At 56.9% G+C, this 25,488-nt stretch overlaps 1 protein-coding gene across 1 annotated transcript in view; it reads left to right on the top strand.

Annotated features, from left to right (window-relative positions):
• The window catches only part of GDPD5 (glycerophosphodiester phosphodiesterase domain containing 5), an 81,824-nt gene that overhangs the window by 28,521 nt on the left and 27,815 nt on the right, over nucleotides 1-25,488 (top strand). Inside the window, exons 2-3 of the mRNA XM_021704667.1 lie at nucleotides 2,431-2,514; nucleotides 13,049-13,224. Coding sequence (XP_021560342.1) covers nucleotides 13,108-13,224 — 117 coding nt within the window. The 5' untranslated portion in view covers nucleotides 2,431-2,514; nucleotides 13,049-13,107. The remainder of the gene's footprint in view (nucleotides 1-2,430; nucleotides 2,515-13,048; nucleotides 13,225-25,488) is intronic.

Here is a 25,488-nt window from a genome sequence, read left to right as displayed (position 1 = left end):
CTGAAGGCAGACGCTTAACCGACTGAGCCACCCAGGTGTCCTTTTAGGCAGTCTTGTAATGCAGCCCCACATCCGGCAGATGAGGGAATAAAGGCTCAGAGAAGGGCACTGATGTACCTAAGATCACACAGCAGAAAAGCCCCTGGCCACGTTTCACAGTCCAGAGGATGGACACCACGTTTGAGTTTCAGGTAAAATCCGAATAGGTGTTACTATATCCCGGTCAGTTTCCTCAGGCTCTGCTCCCCCAGCCACCTGCTGCGGGGCCCTGGGGATCCTGGAGGGGTTTTCAGCTTGAAGAGCCACTTCCTGTTTGGGGCCAGGCACTTCCTTCAGGTGACTCACAGGCTCCCACTGGCCCTGTGCTGGGAAACCAAGGTGGGGGTGGAGCTGGGCCCAGGCCATGTCACCTTCTGCCTGCCACCCCAGCTGGGGGACCCTGAGACCAAGCCGTGCCTTAGCCTGGAGGTAGGAGATGGAGATGGGAGGAGGCCGCCAGACCGTTCTCACCCAGCCTGCTGGGCGGGGCCCTGAGAGCACTGGGGAACCCGGGCCATGGTGGGCAGGGGGGCGGCCTCCACATCCCGCCACTCCCACATCTGGCTGCCAGGCTAGCTACAGCCCTGGTGCAGGCTGACAGCAGAGGCTGGGACCCCTCAGAGAGAATCTGTGACACTTTCTCTTCAGTGCAGAAGGATAGTTAGGTGGAAAGAACAGGAGGCTGGGAGTCATGAGCCTGGATTTCTGACACCAACTTTCTCATAAACTTGCCAGCTCCCCGCCCTTCTCTGGGCCTCAATCTCCACGTGTGGGGGAGGGCTTGCCGGCTGTGACATTTTCTGGTGGCTTGGTGTCTCAGGATGTACATGAAGAGATTTGGGGTTGAATTCTGGCTCTGCCACCTTGCTCGCTGTGCCCGTCTCTCAGAGTCTCCGTTTTTACATTTGAAATAATAATCACTTTAAGCATTTTACATAATTTAGTCCTCACATCAACCTCTATGAGTCAGGTTTAATACTGTTGTCATTGTTACTATTTTATAATAAGGAGATGGAGGCACAGAGAGATTAGGTAACTTGCCCAAGGTTACACAGTAAGAGTCAAGATTCTCACTTGGACAGTTTGACCCCAGTGCTCATGCTGTTAACAACTGTGTTCTTGCTATTCAGACTGTGGCCCTTGGACCCGCAGCACCAGCATCAGCTGGGGGCTGGTCAGAAATGAAGAATCTCAGGTCCCAGTCTAGACCTCCTAGAAAGCACTGTGTCAGACTGCGTTTTAACAAGGTCTCCAGGTGATCTGTTTGCACACTGAAGTTTGAGAAGCCCTGCTCTATTTATATTCCATCTGTCACTTAGGGTCATAATGGGAGACGCAGGAAGGAAGTATGCTTTGTAGACGGTAGCCCTGGGAGAAAGCTGGGGACTGCAGGTAGGAGGCAGGGTTGGGGTGCCCCAGGGGTCTGTGTCTCAGGAGCTGGATGTCTCTTCGAAGCTGTCTCTGAGTCCAGCTCGGTCCCCCTCCAGTCTGAGGCTGAGACTTGGCTGTGTGTTTCTTGCCAGCGTGTGGCTCTGGGGCCTGATGGGGCTGGAGAGTTCTCGTGTTGGCATGGGCTTGGGCAGCGGGCCTGAGCCACCCCTGTCGTGGGTCTGCACAGCAGCACGAGGTCTAGGTCCCAGCCCTGGCTCTGCCTCTGGCTCTCTGGGAGGCCTAGGGAGGCTCCCAGCCATGCCAGCCTCAGCGTGCCCTGGTGGGCATTGTAGCAGCATCCTTGTAAGCCAGCAGCCCTGCCCCGGGGCTGCCTACTCTCTCCTTTTCTCCCCGAGGCCTGTTGGCACCGTCTGTCCTCCCAGTTCCTGAGCAGGAGGGCTGCCCTGCTGGCTGTAGGAACTGGGGATGGGGGAGGCAGTGCATGACTCAGAAGTTAGCCACATAATTGCGGTGCCCCAGGTCCCGCCTCCAGCCCCGCGGCCCGCCCTCAGTAGCTGCCTTAGAAGAGCAGCTGGCTGGGCAGCTACCTCCGGAGAAGCAGGTCTCTGGGCTGCACGAAAGGGCCTCAGCGCCCCCCAGGAGCCACACGCAGCCCCAGTTTCTCTCCAGGGTGGCTGGGACTTGGATTGCATTTCCCTGGGTTCCAGAGGGGGCGAGAGTGGTTTGGGGTACTGGTTGTCCTGGGTTTGGGGTTGGGGCTGGTTTGCGGGCAGCATGCATGGAGGTAGGATTGCTTGTGCGGGGTCTGGTGGCCCACAACTGGACCACCCACCGACTCGGCGGCTTCCCCGGGCAGCGACAAGGTGTGGCCCATCCCTGGGGCCCATACCCAGCACAGGGTGGGCACCGTGTGGGGACTCGTGAAGGGTCAGGTGGGAGAGCAGAAGGCAGGGTGGACTGATGAGTGATCTGACTGGGTTTGTCCCCTTGTCCCCTCAGCTGTCCCAGGGAAGTGACATCACCACCTCCGTGGACAGGACATCCTCAGGAGCCCCGCTCACAGCTGCTGATACCTTCTTCCAGGTAAAGAAAAGAGAAGGGAAGGGTAGGGGGAGAAAGGAGTTAGAGACAAGCTACAGCGGGCAGCACACTGGCTGCTTATAACAGTGCCTGCCTCTCCTAGGGGGACAGCGCCTTACAGTTTACAAAAAACAACAGTAATAATAATAACCCCCACTTTACAGATACGAAGACTGAGGTCTGGTGGTATTATACCAATTATTATCCCCACTTTACAGATAAGGAGACTGAGGTCTGGTGGTATTATACCAATTAGTAGGTGGTAGAACTGGGTCTCATTGCACATTCTCAGTCCCTGTGATTTCCTGCCTCTAGGGCCATGTATTAAACTAAGTTTCCTTGACCTCCAGTTTGGGGGTTTAAAGGGCTCCCATTTCCAGGGGAGATCTGTATTTTAAAAGATAATCCTAGAGAAAGTGATGCTTCAGCCAAAGGAATGAATAGCAAATGGTGGAATTGGAGGTCTTGAATCACGGAATTGGCATGAACCTTCAAGGCGTGCTGGGCCAGCAAACTGCTGCAGCTTTCTTCCTCAGCATTCGAGTAAGTCCAATTTTCTTTGGTTACGGAAGGGAGACCAAGACATTTGAAAGGAGGGAAGAAAAGGTCAGGCCCCAGGTTCTCAGACATGCCTGGAAGTAGAGGGGCCCCCGTCCTTCACAGGGCACCACGATGAAGAGAGACGGAGTGACAGGAAGTCAGTATTCTGTGCTAATGCTGAGGTCATCTTCTACTAGACCCGGAACAGATGTGTGCAAACAGATCAGGGGGTTAAGCAAAAATTGTGGGAGAAAATACTTAATTGAGACTTTTTTTGGTAACTTTTTTTTTTTTTCTGTAAATTGGGAGAGGCTAATTATTATTCAGGAGCAGAAGTGGAAACGGGCTCAGAACCGTCTCTGCAGTCACATGGTTGAAGAGGCTCTGATCTTTCCTTCCACCGCACGTTTGACCAGCTTTTCTGACTGACAGATAAACCAGGGCCTGCTTGGTGCAAGGCCCCGTGCAGAGACACAGGCCCCCTGCACAGTGACTCCCCTCGCAGGGATGGGGCCTGGGGTATCTTGTGTCCCCATTGCCCCGTGCAGGGCCACAGACACTGGGGCTCTTCAGAAAAGCTTGGCCAAATAGTTCCAAAATCTCAGCCTGGAGAAGCTGTCAGCCTGGTGAACAAGGCAGCTACGGAAGCAGATAATTACCGGGCACAGAGACCTGCGATCATGTCTCAAGAGTTCTGCCAGATGACGGGAACACAGAGACAGGAGGTGGTGGGCTTCTGGGGGGATGGGGGGTCGAACCAAGCTTTGCACAGGGTCCATTTGTTAAGATGGATAGGACTTGAAGTGGGGTGGCGGGGAGGGCCCACCGTGAGCAAAAGGCATGGAGGTGGGGAGACTGAATAATGTGGTGTGCTCGGAGCAGAGTGGTGTGAGGAGGGCTACACAGGTAGGTGTAAGGGGAAGGAAGCAAGAGAAAGATTCCTTAAATGGTAGGCCTTGCTTCTCTTCTCGTCCCCAAGGGCCTGCTTTGGGAAGCCCGTTTGTATGATAACTCTGCTATTTTACATAAATAAACAAAATAAATCATTGCTCTCCATTCCCTCTGGGGGTAAAAACTGGGCTTGGACAGGTTTGCCCAGTGCAAGTCTCTGCCAGATTCAGCTTTCTCCTTTTCCTCCCATTCGGGTGCCCCCCTCCCCCACCCCCACTTCACGGGGACCCAGGGAGAGGCCTTGGAAAAAGTCACGTGCTCCTGGGAGGCACTGGGGTGTCAAGTGAGGTGAGAGGTTGATGAAAGGCTCCCCCTCATCAGGCCCCTGGGCTGACCCCTGAGGCCCCACCAGAAGCCCTAAGAATATTTGCTCACTCTGCCTGCTCTGGGAAGACCCCAGTCAGTGCCAGCCAGGGAAGAGGGGTAGGGGTCCTGACAGCTTCAAGGGGGGAAGCACTCAGCCCTCCAGGGAGGGAGGGGCCTGTCACAGGATGTATGCAAGCCTATGCAGGCCACTCTGCTGGGGAACCACTCCTAGGAGCTGTACAGGGGATTTCTGCATGAGAAGGGTGGCTGGATGGAATGGCTCCAGATCTTTCTCGGTGCTGACATTTGAAATAGTCTGAAATCCAAGGATAGTTCTTAGATCCCTGTAGGACTGCACCAGGATTCCGTGATTGTATGTCTTGAGTGAGGCGATTCTAAGACCCTGGTTTAGACAGCTTATAGCTAGAGATTTTGAGTTCTGAGATGCTAAGCTCGGCATTCTGGGCAAGGCCAGGTCACTCCTGGGGACTACTCAGCCCACGCTCATAGTCCCGACTTCGGAAGCAGTGGTCCTGCCTATGCCAAGAGAAGCCAGGTCCCCCAGGCAGGGTGCATTCCTGGCTCCTGTCCAGCCTGTAGCTCCAAACACACCGAAGACACGCGGGTCTGACCCCGTAGGGCCTTCACTGAAGCTCAGCCCACCTATCCTGACCTCCACCAGCCTCTCCTCCCCGTGGGCCCATAGGCCGGGGATCTGGTGCTTCCCTGCAGAGCTGGCCAGATGCTTCCATGAGCCGATGCGTGGAAGCCTGCGTGCGCTGGAAGGCACTGTGCACGGGGTGTCGTCGTGGCGGTCGTTGTGCAGTGAGCTTGTCTCCTTGAAAGGAAGATTCATGTCTGATTCTCTGTGGATCGTTCTTGGCTCCCGGCAGGGCCTGCAACAGAGCAGAGGCTTCTTAAACATTGACCAGGGGAGCTTAAGAGCTTTAGGTAGGGGATAAATTGTCCCAGAGGCCGCGGTTCCAAGGAAGCCGTCCCTTCTCGAGGGAGAAGCAGGGAGCCCTTTCTGCAGGAGGATGGCTGAGAGGGGCAGGAGAACTGGGGCTCCCACTGTGGGGGGCGGGGGCCAGGCCGCCCGGAAGATCGGGCCAGCTTGGCCGGCTCGGAGCGGAAATCAGAGGTCTCCTGGCATGGAAGTGTTGGATAAACAGCAACCCTGGCACCACTGTGGAAAGAGATTAATAATGACCCTAATTATGGCCTGATTGATTCTTTGAGGGCTCTTGCAGAGGCCAGGCCTTGGCCACTGAGCTGCTTTTCCCCAAAGAATGGGCAGGCGTGATGGAGGGGGATGCCGCTGACCCGCCTTATCTTTTTCCCTCCCCCAGCCTCTCCCCCCAGGCAGCTGCCTCCATGACAGCCTCCCTTCCTTCCTTATATCTGGGTACCTTCTCTGCTGGTTTCATTAAATCTCGGGCTTTGTGTGAGGCCCAGAGAAGTGGAACGACTTGCCCAGGGCCGCACAGTGAGTTGGGGGCAGCCAGATCTCCCCATTCTAGCCATCTGAAGAGGCCCACAGATGGGATGGTGGTAAATGCTTGAGTGCTCCTCAGAAGCTAACTGCAGAAACCCAGGCCTCTGGGCAGTGGGGCAGGGTCTGGGATTGGGTGATCCTGTTATCAGCCCTGTCTGTCCTGCCCCCTGCCAGCCCCTGCCCTGGGGCCAGGGATTTGTCTCCTGGGTTTGGGTTTGGTGGCTTGATGAGCTGGCTGGAGGTGCCCTGCTACCCCTGGGCTCCCAGAGGGCGAGGAGTCTCCTGTTGGCAACAGGCCCCCCACCACCTCCAGATGGAGCCCCCATGGGGCTTAACTTGCTGGCTGGAGCCTGGGGCTGCCCTCAGCTCTGCAGGAGGCCCTGCTCATGCATCCCTGCCACCAGGCTTTCCTTGTGCTGTCCCCCTACCTAGAGCCCCCATGTTCCCCCACTTTGCCACATATCCTTCCTTATTTCCGAATTCCGTTTAGATCTGCCCTCTCCTAGAAGCCACCCTGCAATGATCAGTGCTGGGACCCGAGGAGGCACAGGAGTTAATGGGACCCAGAAGAGACCCTGACCTGGGCAGGGAAGGTTTGCTGGAGGAGCGGTTGTTGAGCTGAGCCCAGTAGGAGTTTTCCAGGCCTTGAAGATGAGCAGAGGGGCCCAGAGAGAAGGCCGTTCACAGGCACACCTGTGCTGGGCACAGGGCACGGGCAGGGCAGTGAGGAAGAACCACAGGGAGGCCTGGTCTACCTCCAAGGCCATGTTCCCTGAGCACTATGGGGAGGCATCCTCATAGCCCTGTGCCTTTTATGCCTTGGGTTTTACTCTAGGGGAATGTTGGGGTCATTGCTGTGAGCTATCGAGCCTGTGACTACCTATCCCTTGGTCCCCATCAAAGATGGTGGAGGCATCTGGGCGGGGGCAGCCCTGGCCTGGGGCTCAGGGTGACTAGGCCTCTAACAATGTTACAGGCCTTCCTGCAGCTGTCATCCTCATTTTGACTGTTCTAGTCAGCAGCAGGCTGAGGGCTCCCAGCATTCGTCCTCGGAAGGGAGGGGCCTCTTCTCCTCAGACTGGGCAAGGACCGTGGGGCTTGTCTTTCCCTCCTTCCTCTCCTGCCCCGTCTCTGCCTTTCTCCTGAGGCTGAAGAGAGAGCAGGTGGTTAAAAGGCTTTAGGGTGTGTGCCAGAAAGGCCCTGGGAGATCATCTGGTGGCATGTATCCCATGACAGAGACAGGAAAGCCGAGGCCAGAGGCTTGTGGGGTCACCCAGCTTGCTGGTCACCCAAGGCTGGGCTGGGGTTGAAGCCAGGGAAGGCAGCTGTGGCCAGGGAGAAAGGGGGCTGTTCCTCGTGCACGCGTGTGCCCTGCCTCCCTCCCCGGGGTCCTGGCAGACTGCTCGAGAAGCTCAGGTCTCCTCCTCCTCCAGCCCTGCACTCATCAGGGGTTTCCCTTTTCCTCCCCTGGGTTCTCGGCCCCATTCCCTGCCCCTGCTCCCCTGGTGCCAACCGAAATATTGGGCTTGGCCCTTTGATGTGCAGTTTGCAGGGATACAGACATCGTGGCCGGTGTAGACATGGAATGCCCCAGGAATGGGCAGACCTTCCCTCTGGGGCTGGAAGCACGGAAAGGCTCGGCAGTCCCGGGTTCAGATCTTCCCTTCTTCTCAGTTAGCTCTTTGGCCTTGGGTCAATCACTTAGTCTCTCCCTCCTGCCTATCTATCTATTCATCAATTGATCGCTATAGGTACTTAAGTAATAGCCTTTGGGGAACATTTTTAGGTTTACGGGAGAATCAATCAGGAAGTAGAGAGCTGCTCCGTACTCTCCCTCCCCCCCGCCAGCGACCCTCGTTATTGACAGCCTATGTTGGGGTGGTACGTTTGTTCCAGCTGATGAGACCATTTTGACACAGGATTATTAACCAAAGTCATAGTTTCCACCAGGGTTCACTCGTGGTGTGGGACATTCTGTGGGGTTTGACAAATGTCTGATGACATGTGCCCATTATTACAGCATCGTATGGAATCGTGTCATTGCCCTAAAAATCTTCCATGCTTCTCCCGCCCCCGACCCCTGGCAACCACTGATCTCTTTACTGCTCCCATGGCTTTATCTCTTCCAGCACGTCATGGAGTTGGAATCATACAGTATGTAGCCTTCTCAGACTGGCCTCTGTCATGGAACAATATGCTCTTAAGGTCTCTTCATGTATTTATGCGGCTTGATCACGTATTTCTCTTTGTCACTGAGAACTATTCTATTGTCTGGGTGGACCGGTTTGTTCATCCATTCACCTGGGGCCCATGTTTCCAATGCACAGAAGGCGGCTGTGGAGGTCGACTTTGGAAGATTGTCATCAGGAGATGACACAGGTATAATCCATGTCACTTTCTGTGACTAGCTTCTTTCACTCTGCACCATGTTTTCAAGATTTATTCCTGTTGTAGCATATATCCGTGTTTTATTCCTTTTTATTGCAGCCTTGGGTCCTTTTTAAAAAAATTTTTTTTAATTTTTAAAAGATTTATTTAGAGAAAGAGAGCGCGGGGGGAGGGGCAGAGCGAGATGGAGAGAGAGAATATCAAGCAGACTCCATGCCGAGCATGGTGATCAATGCAGGGCTCAATCTCATGACCCCGAGGTCATGACCATCTAGTCCCCATTTCTCAGGCAAGTAAAGTAAGGCTCAGAGAGAGCTAGTAAGCCATCCGAGGTTACACAGCAGGTCGGTTGAAGACCAGGCTGGAACCTGGGCACTGACACCTGGCCTGAAGTTCTTTCCACTCTCAGGAAAGAGAACAGGCTTGGGCAGTGAGGGTGGTCACGCGAGAGAGGAGCAGGGACGTGGGTCAGGTCCATGTCCAGGATGTCAGGGTGGGAGAGGAGCCTAGAGGTGCCAGTACCCTGCTTCTGCTCCGTAGCAGGTGCCCAGACCCAGCCCCTTGCAGGCCCTTCTGTGTATAAAACAGGGGGCTGTGGAAGTTCAGGGCAGGGGCCAGGAATTCGGACAGAAAATGGAACTTTGGATGGAGGGACGCCCTTGAACATCAGGCTCAGAGGTGAGGGCTTTCTCTTATCCCAGAGCAGGAGGAGATCCTGGCTAGGGATTTCTTGGGAACTTGGCTAGTGTCAGCGGTCCTGGAGGTGGCTTGGAGAAATCGATCAATCCTAAGTAATGTCATTAGCCCTGGCAGGAAGAGGAGGTATCGGGGGAGGCTGGGGAGAGTCTGGTCTCTGGGAGCTTGTCTGACTGCTCAGTGACTGAACAGTACATCTCTGTTAGCAGAACTTCCGGGCCCCCGCAGAAGTCCAGTCTGGCAAGTCCCCAGTGTCCCCCACCTCTTACGGCTGGTCACTGGGGACATGGGAATAACTCAGGCCATTCCATGGGGGAGGCAGGCCCATCAGCCATGCTCACATGGGGTGCCTGGGGAAGACTGAGGGACACTCGGGGCTATCGGAAGCTGGGAAACCCTCTAATCAAACCTGGAGCTCAGGGCAGGCTCCCTGGAGGAGGTCACATCTGAGCTGAGACTCAAAGCATGGGGAGGTGTTCATCAGCAGAAGAGACAGCAAATTCTGGAAGGTGAAGCTAGGAGAGTCAGATCCTGGCCATTTGCCTGTTAAAGAGCTCACTCTGGCCACAGGGGAGGACTCAGATTGGTGGGGTGTGACCTCCATAGGGAGGCCAGAGGATTTCCTGTCTAGGGGAGAGATGAGACCTGGGCCAGGCCAGTGGCCAAGGGGCTGGTGAAAAGAGGCTGTGAGTGATGTTAGAAGCAGGCTGGGGTGGTAAGGGGGTCAGGGTGGCCTGTGCTGGGTCTGTAGGGCCTGGGGGATACTCCTGGAGGTAGCCAGGAGCCGCTGGCTGTCTCAGTCGGGAGACAGTGATTGAGTGGGCTTGGCCACACCTGGTAACTGAAGCCCTGGGAGTGGACGAAAAGGCCCCAGGGGAGCATGCAGAGGAGACAGAAGAGGTTTGCCTCCCCAAGATGCCCATGCAGTTATGAACAGTGTGAAAATTTACCAGGCAGGGTGGCAGGGAGGGGAGGCGATTCCCAGAGCCACGATCAGCTGAGCCCTGGGCCGAGGCCTAATGCAGGCAGTTCTGCTTCCCTGATGTGAAGTGGAATTTCCATTCCTGGTGCCTTGTAATGCTCAGTTTGCGGGCTGCGGCGGGGGAGGGCAGGGGACACGTGGGAATCAGTCCCGGGCTCGGCGAGTCCTGGAAAAGGCGTGTGAGAACAGGGGAGCCTGGGTGTGGGCTCCTGTTCACGCAATGTCCACCTGCTGTATACCTCAGTGCAGCGATGTTGTCCTCCTTGTACCCTTCCCCCCATAATCTGGTCTCCCATAGGAGTCAAGGCACAGGCTGTTACCCATTTTACAGATTGAGAAACCAAGGATCAAGGAAGAACCCTGGAGGCCCCAGCCACAGGGCAAAGGTGGGACACATGTGATTGATCTGGCCAGTAGAGGCCCTAATCTTGGGGTAAGATTTGGCTCCCTGGCTCTGTAAGATCTGGAAGGCTGGGAATGTGGGAGTACATTTGTGAGCACAGAATCTTTCTGGAGTAGAATAAAGTAAAGCTGAGAGCACCCCTCCCAACGGCCCCACCCCTCTCCCCAAGCCCATGGGACCTAAGCCACCAGACTGCAACAGCACACACATCCCCTAAGCCCTGGGCTCGGCTTGGCTCCCAGAGCCCCCAGCAGCTTCACCGTAGTCCACATGCCTCCCCAGGGAGCCACGGGCCCAGAAGCTACACCAGACAATTCCCAGCAGTTAGGAGGCTCCGAGTCAGTCGATATTCCCAGCAAGGCCCTAATGCATCTCGCCCCCTCTTACCGACCAGAGGCTCTAATCCCTGTGCTGAGGTGAGCATTTGGTGGGGGGGGGGGGGGATGAGGGTAGGTAGAGGCCCTGAGTGAGGCCAAGGTGGAAGTAGTGGGTGGGCCTGAGGCCCAGCCTGCCGCTCCGGAGCGGCCCCTGGGGCACTCAGAGACAGGCCTCAGCTCGGGGCTGCCTCCTGGAAGCGTGTCCTGACACGGATGGCTCAAGTATCCGTGCACAATGCTAAGTACCCACAGCCCACCTTTACTCTTTCCAGAATACCAGCTCCTGAGCCACTGTGGCCAGCCCAGTGGCCGAGGGGTCAGCGACTGCCCCCCGTCAAGGGCTGGGCAGTAAGTTCTAGGCTTTGTGGGCCCTTCGGTCTCTATTACAACCACTCCCCTCTGCAGTTTCTCTTGCAGCCATAGACTACGTAAACAAACAATCATGCCTGCAGCCAATAAAGCTTTATTTATGGACACTGAAACCTGACTCTCCTATAATTTTCATGTAAAATACTCTTGTTTTGATTTTTTGCCCCTGAACTGTAAAAATACAGAAAAGCCATTCTCAGCTTGTGGGCTATACAAAAATAGGTGGCTGGTCGGATTTGGTGCCTGAGTTACAATTTGCCAACCCCGGGGTTAGAGCAAGGCCCCTGGAGCCAGACTGACAGGCTCTGCTGTGTGACCTTTGGTGGTGGCTAAACCTTTCTGTGCTTTAGATTTCCCATCTGGAGAACGGGAGTGATAATGATAATACATGGGGAATGTAAAATGGTGCACTGCTTTGCTGTTTTTACAAAATGGCTCTTGGCCGTTCTTCAAAGGGTTGAACATGGAATCGCCATATGACCCAGCACTTCTGTTCCAAAGCATGTATGCAAGAGAAATGAAAACACGCTCACGCGAGAACTTGTTCATTAGCAGTGTTATTCCTAACAGCTCAAAAGTGGTAACAACCTAGATGTCCCTCAGCTGATGAATGGATAAAATGGTCTGTCCATACAATTGAGTGTCATTCAGCCCTAAAGAGGAATGCAGTACTGACTCCTGCTAGAACAGGATGAGCCTCGAGAACTATTAATTAACATATTGTATGATTGCAGTGATAGGCGATGTCCAGAATAGGCAAATCCATAGGTTCAGAAAGTACATTAGTGGTGTCTGGGGAAGGGGTGGGGGGGGAAGGGGGATGGGGTGGTGAGTGCTAATGGGTCTGGGTGTTTTGCTGGGATGGTGAAGATGCTTTGGAATCAGATGGTGGTGATGATTGCACGACTTTGTGACTACTGAAAACAATATGCTAAATACTGAATTGTACCCTCTAAAAGGGTGGATGTTTTGGCTTGTGAATTTGATCTCGATAAAAAAATAATACCTCACAGGGTCGCTATAAGAGTTAGTGCACAGTAAGTGACTGGCTTTGTCCCTCACTGGTCCTGTGGGGCCCTGAGGGCATCAGTGTGCCTGTCCCGTTCACGTTGTCTCCAAGACCGAGGACAGGACCCCATACATAACATGTGGCTTAGAGTCTCTGGAGTTCCACAGACCTGGGGTTGAGTCCTGACTCCTTGGGCAAATTGCTGGGATGCTGTGAGCCCCAGGCTCCTCGTCAGGGTGTGTGAGGCGCCCGAGCCAGGGGCCGTGTGGCCGATGCAAGCCCCGAGCGGCTGAGCCCCCGGCAGGCATCTCCAGGGTGCCGAGCAGGGCCAGGGCACTTGCTCCTGGTGGCAGCGACTTAACCTCCAAGACACCTTTCATTGTCCCCGCAACCACGGCAGGACTCCCGGAGCCCAAAGCCGTGAGCACTTTGGGGCACAAGAGCAGATTCTCAGGTTGGCCATAGCCAGGTTTTGGACTGCATGCGGGGCGCTGTCCCTTCCTCTCCCTGAGCTTCAGTTTACCCAGTTGTCAATCGGCTTCGGGACATAACACCTGCCAGGCGAGCCATACAGTGGTCACACCGTGCCCGGTCTATTTTAAACGAAGTACACTGGAGGACGTGATTGAGAAAATAAGGCTGAGAACGGCTGAGGGCGTATGGGAAGGGGTTGCAGTTTTATAGGAGGTGGCCTGGGAAAGTGTGGTGGAGAAAAGAACATTTGAGCAAAGACCTGAGGAGGGGAAGGAAGGCGCCCTGTGGAGCTCGAAGGGCAAAGCATTCTGCGCCGAGGCAGCTGGGGCAGGTCCAGAGCAGGTGTGGCTGGGGGTGACGGGGTCGGGGTGAGGGGCGGGAGACCGGCCCGGGGGAGCCGCGGGGGTGCAGGCCTCCAGCTTGTAGGCCTCACGGCAGGGCCCTGGGCGGGGACTGGCACCCAACAGGGTGACAGGGACTCTTGCTGTGTCTGGCGCTGAGTCCCCGCGCCCTCCCCTGCCTCACAGGCCTGTGCTTCCCCCTGCAGGAGCGGCCGGGGGCCTCGATGGGCGCCTGAGGGCCGGGCGCCCGTTGGCAGGCGAGAGCATGGTGAGACACCAGCCGCTGCAGTACTACGAGCCCCAGCTCTGCCTCTCCTGCCTCACGGGCATCTACGGCTGCCGCTGGAAGCGCTACCAGCGGTCCCATGATGACACCACGCCGGTGAGCCGGGCTGGGACGGGGTCGGGGGACCTAGGGCACCCCGGGGCCTGGGGGAAGGGTCTCCTCACTCTGCCGGGCGGCTCTGGATGGGGCAGTGCCCCGCTGGGTTCCAGTTTCTCCTTCTATAACACGGGCCCATGGTCATTCGGGAATCTGCCTAACCAGGCGGGCAGGGAAGTAGGCCATCCTGTCCTGGATGGAGCTGGTGAACTCTGCTCAGACACATGGGACCTGGGCAGAAAGGGGAGCTCCAGGAGGGACACTCTAAGAGGAAGGGCTCATTCCCCTCGCCCCCAAGGTGAGCAGAAGCCTTCAGCTTCCTGGCAGCTAGGCAGGAGGGCAGGCGGGTGGCTGGAGGGGAGGGTGAGGAGGTGGGCCAGGCCATCCCGGAGCCTGGGAGCTGGCAGGGCCCTGGCCTGGCCCCAGGGCTCCGTCACCTGAGCCGCAGGCCTGTCAAGAGCTGGCAGCAGGAGGAAGAAAGGCTCGCTCAGTGTCCGGCACTGACCCTGGCCAGGCCAGACCCTGAGCTGAGCCGAGCTGGGCTTCCGTCCCTGGGGCGCTGTTAGTGGCTGGATCTAGTTTCTTCTCTGAAGGAACCCAACTCCTTCAGGAGGGAAGGGAGGGAGATAAATAGTGTTTATCTAAAAGCTTTGCTGCCTGGAAAACAGTTCTCCTCCTCTCTCCTGCTTGTCTAAACAAAGAAGCCAGCCTCCAAATTGAGCCAGCCTTGAAACAGGATGGAGTGGCCAAGGGTGTGGGTGGCAGCTGAGGTCAGAGGCCAGGTATCACCAGGCTCCCTGGATGGGGGGAGGATGGGGAAGCTCGTCCACCTTCCCGCCCTGCTTCTCTGCCTGTGCTGGGGACCAACAGAGCACTAGCCTGACTCAGGAGCCTGGGGTCATGACCCCCGAGTGGTGAGAAGCAGGTGTCAATTGTCTAACATTACCACGTCCCCACTCCCAGCCCAGAGAAGGGGACATGCCAAACTGAGGCAAGGGAGAGGGAGGGGCCTGCCCCAGGCCACCAGGCAGGTCCCAGGGACAGGGGCCTGCGGGAAGGGCAGGAGCTCGGCAGGCAGCGGGCACTGGGTGTCCGTGCTGGGTACGGTGCTGAGCACTGACACGGCCACTCTCGTTCCTCCCACCGAGTCCCCAAGCTAGGTGTCGTCACCCCCGTTTCACAGGGGAAACAGAGCCAGGGATGCCAGTGAGGGGGCAGAGCTGTGATCCGGCCCCGGGGCAAGTGTGGGTCCAACAGCTCCGGGAGGGAAGACAGCTGACGCAGAGGGAGGAGGACGGCCGAGCTCCCCAGCAGCAAGCCCCTTGGCTGTCGGAGTAGCTGCTGGAGGAAGGCCTAGCTCCCAGGACATCTGACAGCCCTCCGTAGGCCCAGGGCAGGCCCATCCCAGGCTTCAGAGTCAGGAAGTGATAGGCCGTGGCTGTGGCCAGCACAGGGCCCAGGGTGGAGGAAGTGGTGGGCCGAGGCCGGTTTTGAGCTGACTGGGAGCCCAAGCCGTGCAGTCTCTGCGAATGCCTACGTCTGGGGTGCCCGGTGTGGAGCAAAGGGGGGAGGGGCCGCAGGAGGCCACAGGCCAGCTTGGCTGTGAGAGAGAGGGTTTTGCTGCAGCCCTGGGTGTCAGGGCCTCCGCAGAACAGGCTGAGATTACCTCAGGCGACCCTCTGAGACTCCCAGCTGAGGATGAGCATCCTCCCCCTTCCCTGTCACTCACCTCATTCTGCTTCCCCACCCACTTCCTGGGTTCTAGCCTCAGCCTGCTCACCCTTTCTTTCTCTCTCCCCCCCCCTTCTTTTTTCTCCCCAGTCCCTCCAGAGATGGCCGGCTGGGGACCATGAGGGGGGCTGGGCTCTCTGGCCTGACACAGGGAGGGAATAGCAATCCGGCGTTTCAGAGTCGGGGCTGGTGCCGAGTAGGTTCTCCGTAAGCTTTGCTGAACAAACAGGCCCCGGAGTGAGCTCTGGGGGCATGGGTTGGGTGTGAAGGAGCATTGCCAAGGCAGTAGAGGAAAGGCCCCCAAAAGGGGCAGGGGCTCCAACTTTGGGCCTGTGCTTCTTCTTAGCCCCACCTTCCCTTCTGACTTTGGGGACCCCTCCCCTCCCCCTGCCCAGGCACGGCCTCCCCTCAAGTCCTCTTGAGGGAGCCTCTCCTAGCGCCTCCCAACTCCGACAAGCCTGGGTCAAGTTCTTCTGTGAAGCCGGACCTCTCTGATCCTCATCTGCGAAATGGGGCGACAAACTGTGGGTGGTGAGTCACAGAAGCCTTTCATCATGACCCTGCTCAGGCTGGGAAATAAACCATGAGAGGAACAGTTAACATTTATTGAGTACCTGTTGTGTGCCGGGAGCCGGGAGCCGGGAGCCGAGAGCTTGCCGGGAGCTTGCCCTGTTAGGTCGCCACTGTGGGGCGGGTTTAACTGTGATGCGGATGGAGATCTCGAGGCTTCAAGCTGTGCGTCACACCTGGAGTCCAGGATAGATTTACAAGAGGAGCCACAGGAAGATGAAGGCTGGAAGGGAGGACACGCATGTTTTGAGTATGTGATTGAGAACTTGCCAGAAGGGGAAGAAAGGAGGGGCGGGAGGAGGATTTGGGAAGTTGCCTCATGGAGGAAGAGCTTGGGACCAGGAGCGTGCGGGACAAGAGTGGGCGTGGCTTGTGGGACCCAGAGCGTGCAGGGCAAGAGTGGGCGTGGCTTGTGGGACCAGGAGCTTGGGGCAAGAGTGGGCGTGGCTTGAATGCCAGAGGAGGAGCCCTCCAAGGTTCTGGGATCAACAGTGGCCCCGCAGTGCTGGAGTGGATCCTGGGGAGCGGGGAGGAGCCCCCTCCTCTGCATTGGAGCTGGTAGCCTCCTTCCTGCCCTACCAGCCCGATCCTTCCTGTTCCCCCAGCCCGACGCAGTCCCACCTCCTCCAAGCCTTTGCTCTTACTGTCCCCCAGCCCCAGGACACATACTGGACACATAAGGAAACAGGAAACAGGACCAGACCGGAGGGGTGAAATGCCCTCTTCTGCCCCCAGCCCCTAGGGAGTAGAGGAGCCTGGCAGCAGGAGGCTGGCTCACTCGACAGCTAGGAAGGGGAAGTGAAGCTTTTTATAACTGGAGATAATTAATTGGTTGTTGTCTGTGACTCATTACTCTAATACTGCCAATTAAGGACTGGGTAGGACAGAAGACAGTTCTCACGCTGTCCCCCAGGGCCCCCTGAAGACTGCGTGTCGGGGCGAGGTAGCACAGTGTCAAAACCAGCTTCTCATGTAGCAAGAGGCATACAGGTTGGATACCTGGAGAACCTTCCTGGCCCAAGACCATGAAGGAGACAGACAGCGACCGTCAACTCTCTTGGATTTCTATGGTACATTTGCCTTTCGAGGGCTGTTTTAAGCTTGTTTGACCCCTCCATCTCACAGAGAGGGCTCCAGGAAGAATAAGTGATTTATTCAGGCCACAGAGTTGGAGGCCTGGCGTGCGCTGCCCTCTGCTTGCCTACCCAGGCCTATGCCCCCTCGTCTGCCTCACACCAGCAATCTTGTCTGGGATGCACCAGTTCCTTATTTCCTCAACAAGAACCAACACACCCAGGCCACCCAGGGTGCTCACTGCTGAGGCTCAGGAAAACCCCAGACAGGAGAGCTGGCCTGAGCTGATGTCTGAGAGTTAGTCCTGTCTAGTCTGATGGGGAAGTGTTCAAGGCACGGGATGCTGTGGGTGCCAGAGCTTCTTGTGTTTGGGAACTGAAAGCAATCTGGCCTCAGCGTGGCTCCGGTGTGAGGAGGGGAGGTTGTTGCTAGGCGGCCTGAGGCTGTGTGCTGGGAAGCCTGCTCCCTGTCCTGGGCGGAGGGGGCACTGCCAGACTCAGGCTGTGCGAGGACCAGTCTCCTTAGGTTGTGGGGAGTGTAAGGTGCTGGAGTGCGGGGGAGCAGGGAGCCAGACAGCAGGGCAGAGGCCTCACCTGGGGGAGGCATATGTAGGTTCCCGGCGAAGGGAGGGATTCACTTGGAAGGTGTAATCAACAGACTGGCTGTGGAAGAGATTGAGGGAGTCCCATATGATGCCTCCCAGCACCCGATGATTTCTAGCCTAGCCGGATGAGGCCATTCCAGAGACAGAAATGGGAAAGTGTGCTGTGCCCGGGGCTGAGTGGGAGGGGAGAGTGGTCCCCATTAGAGTCCAGGAAGTGCACAGTGGGGGTGGGACACAGACAACAAAGTCTCCCCACCACCAGTGGCCTGTCTACTATGACCAGAGCCCCTGCAGCCATGCAGGAAGACCCCTGTGGGGGAAGTCCATCATTACCCCCGACACACCCCACCCCTCCCAAGATCACCTCACCCTTTCATAGCACTGGGCCTGTGCTCAGGCTGCCCTCTTACTTGGAATGCCCCTCCTCTCTTTACCTCTCAAGGCTCATGGCAAATGCTTATTCCTCTAAGAATTAGCCCCCTTAAACCAAAAAAGAACCGGGCCCCCTCCCCTGGGCTCCCGTAGCACCTCTGGCATGGGCTGCCCACACGGACTGTGACTTTCTTTGTCTCCCAGGGAGGGTTGCCATGATGATAAGAAAATCGGAGATGATGATGTTGCATCCGTGAGAGAGAGGGGAGGCCGGCAGAGCCCCGGTCCATTGCAGCGCACGGAGCGGCGGATTTGTCGCCGCAATAAAGCCGTGCCATCTCTGCCTTCGGGAACCCCGACGCGCCACCCCAGCTCCTCCCTGGCTGTGCCGAGGGTGCCTGGAGTGGCCATGCCACACTTCAGGGGAAGCGGCTAACATTCCGTGACCTCCTTGAGTGTCTGCTTAGGGAACCTGGGAGAGGCAGGAGATGATAGGGGGCGCAGCCAGCCAGCAGCCTGTGGCCCTGGCAGGGCTCTCTGAAGGCCCGGGATAACCCCCGCGAAGATCCCCCAGCTCTTCCACTCCTACCTCCCCGTGGGCTGATGTAACCCACAGGATGGATGCAGAGAGGTGGGCTGCTCCAGGCTGGGCCTGCTTTCATCCTACCGCCTAATGAGCCGCTCTCGGTGCACCCCAGCAGAAGCAAGGGTCTGAGACAGGCCTAACTGCCTGGCTCTCTGTAGCCCAGAAAAATCAATCCGGCCTCTTAGGCTGTCAAGAGCTGGCTGGGGGTGGGGACTCTGATCCCTTTCCCCGCTTGGCCCTAATGCTATAATACATCTCAAACCTCCCCAGGCCACCCCCTCCCCCAAATCTCCTGGGTCAAGGCCAGAGTAATCCTGCCAGGGCCTGCCTGTCTCTCCTCTCCCCTGCCAGGCTTAGAGGATAACGTGAGGTCTTAGCCCCACTTTGTTTTATTATTTTATTTTTATTTATTTTTAATTTATTTTTTTATTTTTAATGTTATTTTTTTTCCCACTCCCCATTTTAGGAATGGGAAAACTGGAGATCGGAAGGCGCCCCTCTGCCCTCTCCCCGCCCCCTTCCCAGCTGACATCTCCCAGGCTTTTCTGGCACATCAGTCCTCCCATTTGGCACGTGGCGAGGGTAAAACAGGCTGATGACAGGAGGATGTGGCATGCCCAAGACCTAGCCCACACGAGGGCGGACTCTGTGGGTAGGCACCCCTCAAGCTCTCTCCCGTCTCTGCAGGGCTGCGTGGTGCTGAGGACCTTAAAGCAGGGCGGGGACCCCAGGGGCGGCGTAGGGCGCGGAGCTCAGCCATGAGGAAGGCGCTCCAGGCAGCGCCCCCCCGGGGGGAAGGGGCTGCTCTGGGACAGACCAGAAAGCCTAGAAGCAGTGCACGCGCACCACGAACACAGAAGTGATGGCAGACTTCACAGACCGTGCAGGGACAGCTGAGGTATCCATTTGGTGGAAGTAAAATTAGATCTCTGCCTCTTACCTCACACCCAAATACATTCCAGATGGATTAAAATGTATGTTTTTTTCTATTTTTAAACTCCTCTTTTCTATTTAGGAAGCACACATTTGTTGAGAAAATTCAGACAACTTGGAAAGAGGTAAAGTAGAAGGAATTCTAATCTTAACGCTTGAGAGAAATGGCTTTCCAGCCTCTTTCCGTGCGCGCATACGTCCGCGTGGAGCCGTAGACAGAGGCAGACAGAGAGCTGGGCGCATTACAGATTTGAATGTAAACAACGAAGCCAAGAAACTACCAGTATAAAATAGGAGTCAGATGTATAACCTTGGCCTACCTTTCTTAAACACAATACCAAAGGCAAAACCTATAAAGGGAAAGAGGGGTAGATTTGACTACATAAAAATTAAAAAAAAATTTTTTTTTAATTTTATTTATTTGAGAAAGAGAGTGTGTGAGAGAGCACGAGTGGGGGAGGAGGGGCAGAGGGATAAGCAGACTCTCCGCTGAGCGTGGAGCCCAATGCGGGGCTCGATCCCAGGACCCTGAGATCATGACCTGAGCTGAAGTCGGACACTTAACCGACTGAGCCATCCAGGCACCCCGAAAATTTAAATTTTTATACAAAAAGCAAAATAAAAGTAAAATGATCAAATAAGAGAAAATATACAGTATAGATGAAGGTAAATACCCTCACATAGAAAAAGCTTTTATACGCCCATAGGAAAAGAAGCTAGTTCCCCCAAACAGAAGCTGCCAAGCTCGTGCCTTCATACTTTTCTGCTCCCTCCCTCTGCCGCAGTCCAGGCTCGCTGACCTGTCATCCCAGCAGGTCCATTCCTTCCAGCTTTGCTGCAGGCATCTCCTCCTCCAGGAAGCCCTCCAGACTGTCCTTCCTCCTGTAATTGGCTGTGTGCTCCTGAGCAGCCCATGCCTACCCCATTCATCACACTGATTCCTAGGATTGGAATTGCCTGCTGTCTGCTCAGTCATCCATGGGGGTCACTCAGTGGAGATTCCAGGCCTCACTCACCTCCCACTGTGCAGGGCTCAGCACATGTGTCTAGGGTGACTGGAAGAGGTTGGTGGCAAGGACACGGAGGGGAGCTGCTGGGATTTGGTTCGGTATGGGGTGTGAGGTAGAGGGTCTAATTTTTTACCAAATGGATGTCTAGATGTCCCAACACCATCTGTTGAATTATCCATCCTTTCTGTACTAATTTACCAAGTCTTAATCCTGTATCCTTGTTTCCAGGCTATCCTCCTTCTTTGGGCCTCAGTTTCTCCATTTCGGAATTGGATCTGTAGAGGATGAGGCGAGGCGCTCTCTCAACTCTTTTCTAACTGAAATGCCAGGGTTCCTGGCCTGGCACTGCCTATGACTCACTTGGTGACCTTGGACCCGGCCTTGCCTCTCTGAGCCAACTTCCTCCTTGGTCAGACAAGGATAATTACCTGTCCTGCTTATTGTTGCTCTGGGATAGTTGGAGATGCTGAAGGCGTGAATTCTGGCTTCACTATTAGGGTTGCCCTTTTTGGCCTTGGGCAAGTCACTTGCCCTCTCTGAGCCCCGCTTCCCTCTAACTGTAGCGCCTGCTTTGCAGAGCCAAGAGAAGAGAGGATGAGAGGAGCCGGAGCCAGTGGAGGGCTCAGGAGCACCGGGCCCCCACTCTGTGAAGAGCTCACGCAGGGCTCTGTCCTCCCACCGCCAGCAGGGCGGGGCTGGGAGCGGCCCGGGGCAGCTGCTGTACCAGGGTCTCCTTCCTTCCTCCAGGCCTGCTCCTAGGACCGCAGCCAGCAGAAGTGGGCCGGCCCTCTGTGCCCTGCCGACCCTGGCACCCCGCCCTGGGCTGGGGGCAGGTGAGCTACCGGCTGTCCTCAGGAGCAGCCGGAAAAAACTGGGCGTAGAGCAGAGGGCGGGGGACGTCTTGATCGATGTCTTCGCATAATTAAGGGCTGTCAGATGCGAAATGATAATTATAGGAACAACCGTGGATTTGGCGACTTACAGCTTACATCTGTAATCACATGCGGGCCTGGCAGCTCTCCCGTGAGGTGGAGGTGATGTCATCCCCGCGAACAGAGCAGGAAGTGGCTGTGGGATAAACACATGTCTTCTCCAAGGCCACCCATTTAGTAGGTGGCCAGTCTGGGGTCCGAGGCCAGTGTCTCTGGGCTCCCAAGGCAGGGTGCCTCTATCTGGCTGCTTGGAAAGGAAGGACGTTCACTCCAGAGGGAGAGGGCCCGTCCCTGTTGCTGCAGGAGCAGAGGTAGTCTCTGCCCCCAGGGTGACAGGTGGGGAACAGGAGGCCAGCACCCAGCGCCGTCTCCGCCATCCTGTGACTCTGAAGTCTGTGGCCCAGCCAAGACTGGAAGGCTGGCTTCTGGACCCTGCGGGGCCCCTGGGAGTGGGAGCGGTGTCTGTGTGCATCCTGGCCTGGGGCTGCAGCAGCATGGGGAGGGCCGGGGCCTGAGCTGAGCAGCAAGCTTGCAGGGCCTGGGCCCACACTTCCTGGGCAGGGCTGGGGGTGTGGCTGCGGCCAGGCCTTGGGACTGTGAGAGCCCCCTCACCCCACGCTGCTTATAAGCTCTTTCAGCACGTTTTTCTCCGAATGCAGAAGGCTCTGGGGTGGGCGGGACAGAGGCAAGGAGGGGTGAGGAGAAGATGTGACAATCAGCAGGAGACAGTGAGGAGGAGCAGGGGCCTCTGGGAAATTGGCACACTGTTGCTTGGCGTGCGGGATGGAGGGACCGGTCTTCCTGGAGGGTGGGGGCAGGCATGGGAGGAGATGAGGCAGGGGGTGGGGGGCTGGATGCCCTAGCCTCTGGGGCTGGGGCCTCTGGGGTTCTCTCTCACCCCCTGCTGCCAGCGCAGGGATGGAGCAGCCTACCCAGCTCACAGCCAGGGCCTGGCCCCTTCCCCAGCTGCTCTGCGCCTCCCCTTGCGCCCGCTGCTGCCCAGTCAGCTCAGGGTCTACCTGACCTTTGTCCCCACTCGTGGCTAGAAGGCTCTGAAAGGAAGGAGGCTGTGTATCACAAGAGCTCCTTCCCTCGGTTCCTTGGGGCCACGGGCTCAGCCTGAGGCTATGTCTGGGTTGGATGATGGCCTTGTCCGCTGGTAGCCAGAAGCCTCTCTGGGTCAGTCATGTTGGCACCTTCTTCTGTTCTTCACACCAGATCTGAGCACCACCTTGTGCTCTGCAGGATGTGGGCCCAGGGCACACAGACCTAGTTCAGCCATCCCTGCCCTGAAGGAGTCCACAGCCTAGGGAACGGTCCCCTTTTATGCCCCTCCTATGTGCCACTTGACATACATCACCTCATTTACTATCAACCCTCCAAGGTACGGGATTTTTTCCCCCATTTTACAGGTGAGGAAACTGAGGCTCAGAGGGGTTAACTTGCCCAAGAGGCAGAGACTGGTCCATCTGCCTCCCGAGCCCAGGCTCTTTCCATCTCCAAATTTCAGAATATGATCGAGGGTCAAGTTGGTGGGTACCAAGAGTCTGTGCAGAAGTGCTCAGGAAAAGGGGAGCTTCAAGGGCTGGAGGGATGGGGGGCGCTTGCTGAAGGAGAAGGAGGTTTGGTCCGGGGTGGAGCCCAGGGAGAGAGGAGCGAGGAATCGCAGGGGGCCAGGCTGGGCTTGGGACTACTATACTGGGTCCCAGCTGGCTAGGGGGGGTGTGGGGGAGAGCTGTGCAGGGCTGACTCTCAAGGGGACCTGCAGAGGACTGCCTCCTGTCAGGACACCTGGGTTCAATCCCACCTCCATCTTCCCCTACTAGGTGACCTTCGGTATATAGCTCAACCTCTGACTTCCCTCTCTTCACCCATATTGAGCCTTTGTGCAAAATAGCAAAAGGCTCCCCTCCTCCAGGACCATGTCCAGGATCTGCTGGAAAAGGGCCGTGATAAATATACACACCGAGAGTAACCATGACATGAGTGCCACTTCTTGTGATGGGGTCCACAGCTCGCTAAGCTCATGTGCTGGCCCTTCTCTGAGGCTTGGGGTCTTCATTTGCTCTTGGATGGGGATAAAAACCCACAAATCGAGAGCTCCAGGCCCCGTGCAGACTGGGAGAGGTGAGGGAGGGCCGATGGGTCCACCACCCCTTGCAGCTGGCCGTGACCTCGGAGCCCGCGCCTCCTGGGAGCAGGCCCAGGCCTCTCCCCTGTCGTGGCCCCGACAGAGGACCCCTGGTGCTGTTTGGAGCCTCTTTGTGGTGGAGCTGCTGCCCACCACTTCCTCCACCAGTTCCTGGCCTTCCCCTCCCCTTTCTTCCAGTCCTTGCCATCCAGATTTTTCCTCTGATTGTTCTTACAATGACCTGCTGCCTCCCCACTGGGGTCGGGGCTCTTCATCCCCATCTACTGGCTCCCTGTGGCCTTGGGGCCCCGGCTCCTAGCTCCCAAGATTTTCTTTCTTCTTTCTTTCTTTCTTTCTTTCTTTCTTTCTTTCCTTCCTTCCTTCCTTCCTTCCTTCCTTCCTTCCTTCCTTCCTTCCTTCCTTCCTTTTCTTTTTCTTTCTTTCTTTCTTTCTTTCTTTCTTTCTCCTTTCTTTCCTTTCTTTCTTTTCTTTCTTTCTTAAAGATTTTATTTATTTATTTGAGAGAGAGAGAGCACAAGTAGGCAGAGCGGCAGGCAGAGGGAGAGGGAGAAGCAGGTTCCCCGCCGAGCAGGGAGCCCGACGCGGGGCTCGATTCCAGGACCCCGGGATCATGACCTGAGCCGAAGGCAGACGCCTAACTGACTGAGCCACCCAGGTGCCCCTCTCCCAAGATTTTCATCTCTAGGTGGCCCCCAGCCCCAGCTCATGCCTGGTTCTGGTGATGGGGTTCCTAGTTCCTTGGTGCTTGGGCCGGGCCCCCGTCTCCGCCGCGCACCTGCCAGCTCTAGTTTTCTCAGCCAGGCCAGTGTGGCGCTTCAGTCTTGCCTTGTCCTTCCACCCCATTGTCAGGATCTGGCCGAGTGGGGGCAGTGGCCCCTGTGGTCTTCTGGCCACCTGTCAGAATTGCCCCTGGGTCATGCATCGTACCTCAGCCTAAGACCCCTCTCCAGCCCCTGGAGCGGGTTCTCTAACCTGCCGCGGTCCCTGACTCCCAGGCTGCTTGCCTGGGCCAGGAGCCATCATCGGCTGAGGCTCACCCTCACGCCCGGCCCTCTGGGGACCTTGTCTACGGGCCACGGGTGCAGCAGCCTTGCCCCTGCGGTGGAGCGATGTCTGTGGACAGATGGCCCCCCACCGCTGCCAGCCGGGGCTGCACGGAAGCCCACGGGCCCCTCCGGGAGGGCCGGTAAGCCCCCAGCAAAATCTCTCCTGGGTGGGCGTCCTCATGCCGGAGCAGGAGAAAGGGTCTTTTCTCACCTACCATTTCATTAGCAAATCTTTCTTAAGTTTCCACCCCACCCTGGGAATATGAAGACCACCCAGATCTTGAAGGCGCTTACGGTACCGCAGAGGAGACCGACATATAGAGACAGTTTCAGAGCTGCGGGGTCTCTGCCCGAACAGACACGGGGGCCAGGGCTCTGGAAGCTCTGTGGAGAGGAGGTTCTCCCTGCTGGGACAGGGAAGGCCTCAGGGAGGAGGAGGGTCGCCCCGTGAACCGGGGAGGGATTGCCTTCTAAATGGAGGGTATGGCTTGTGCAGAGGCACGGGGCTTGAAAGAGGCCACTTGAGGGACCGCGGGCGATTCGGTGCGAGGCCTGCAATGCCTGGGTGAGGGCACAGGGGAGGGCTGAAGCCAATGAGACTCTTGAGCTGGGGCATGACATGACCAGAGGTGGCTCAGTCTTGGAAGACCGATGTTTAAGCCGGCCCGGGACCAGCCGGCTGCACTCTGCAGGCAATGGGGGCCGAATCAATTCATATTTGTGAGCAAATAAGGACCGGAGGCAGCAAGAGGGACAAGGGACTCTGGGGAAGGCTAGGCCCGCCCGGCTGGGGGTGCTGGCTCCGACGGGGCTTCCCATGGCCCTCAGCCCCATGGCTGCTGAAGCATGGCCCTTCTCTGCTCCCCCCAAACCATCCTGGCCATTCGTGGGTGGCTGTCAGGGTTCCAGTGCTCCAGGAGGGCCCGTGGCTTGCCCTGCTCCCATCTGGGGTTTCTCCACTCCCGAGCGAGGCTGAGCCTCGCAGGCCGAGAGCTGGGGCTCGTGCCATTCTCTGTCTGGGCAGGACAGACACAAGTGGTCGACCGTCGAAGAAGCCACCCACCACCACCTGCTGGAAAGATGGTTCCAGGGAGTTGTCACCTCCACAGCTCTGTTTATGTACAAAGTGGGGCAAAGCAAGGCAGCCTGGCTCTGTACGGGACGGTGAGCGGAGGCGGCTGCTTTCCCTGTCACCCAAGCTCGGACCCTCTTGCCCAGGGCGAGGCACGGAGTGGGTGCTTCGTGTGGAGCATC

Source organism: Neomonachus schauinslandi, chromosome 11, assembly GCF_002201575.2.
Source record: "Neomonachus schauinslandi chromosome 11, ASM220157v2, whole genome shotgun sequence".
Classification (NCBI taxonomy): Eukaryota; Metazoa; Chordata; class Mammalia; order Carnivora; family Phocidae; genus Neomonachus; species Neomonachus schauinslandi.
The sequence above is the reverse complement of the archived record's forward strand: the minus strand, read 5'-3'. Positions and strand labels throughout refer to the sequence as shown.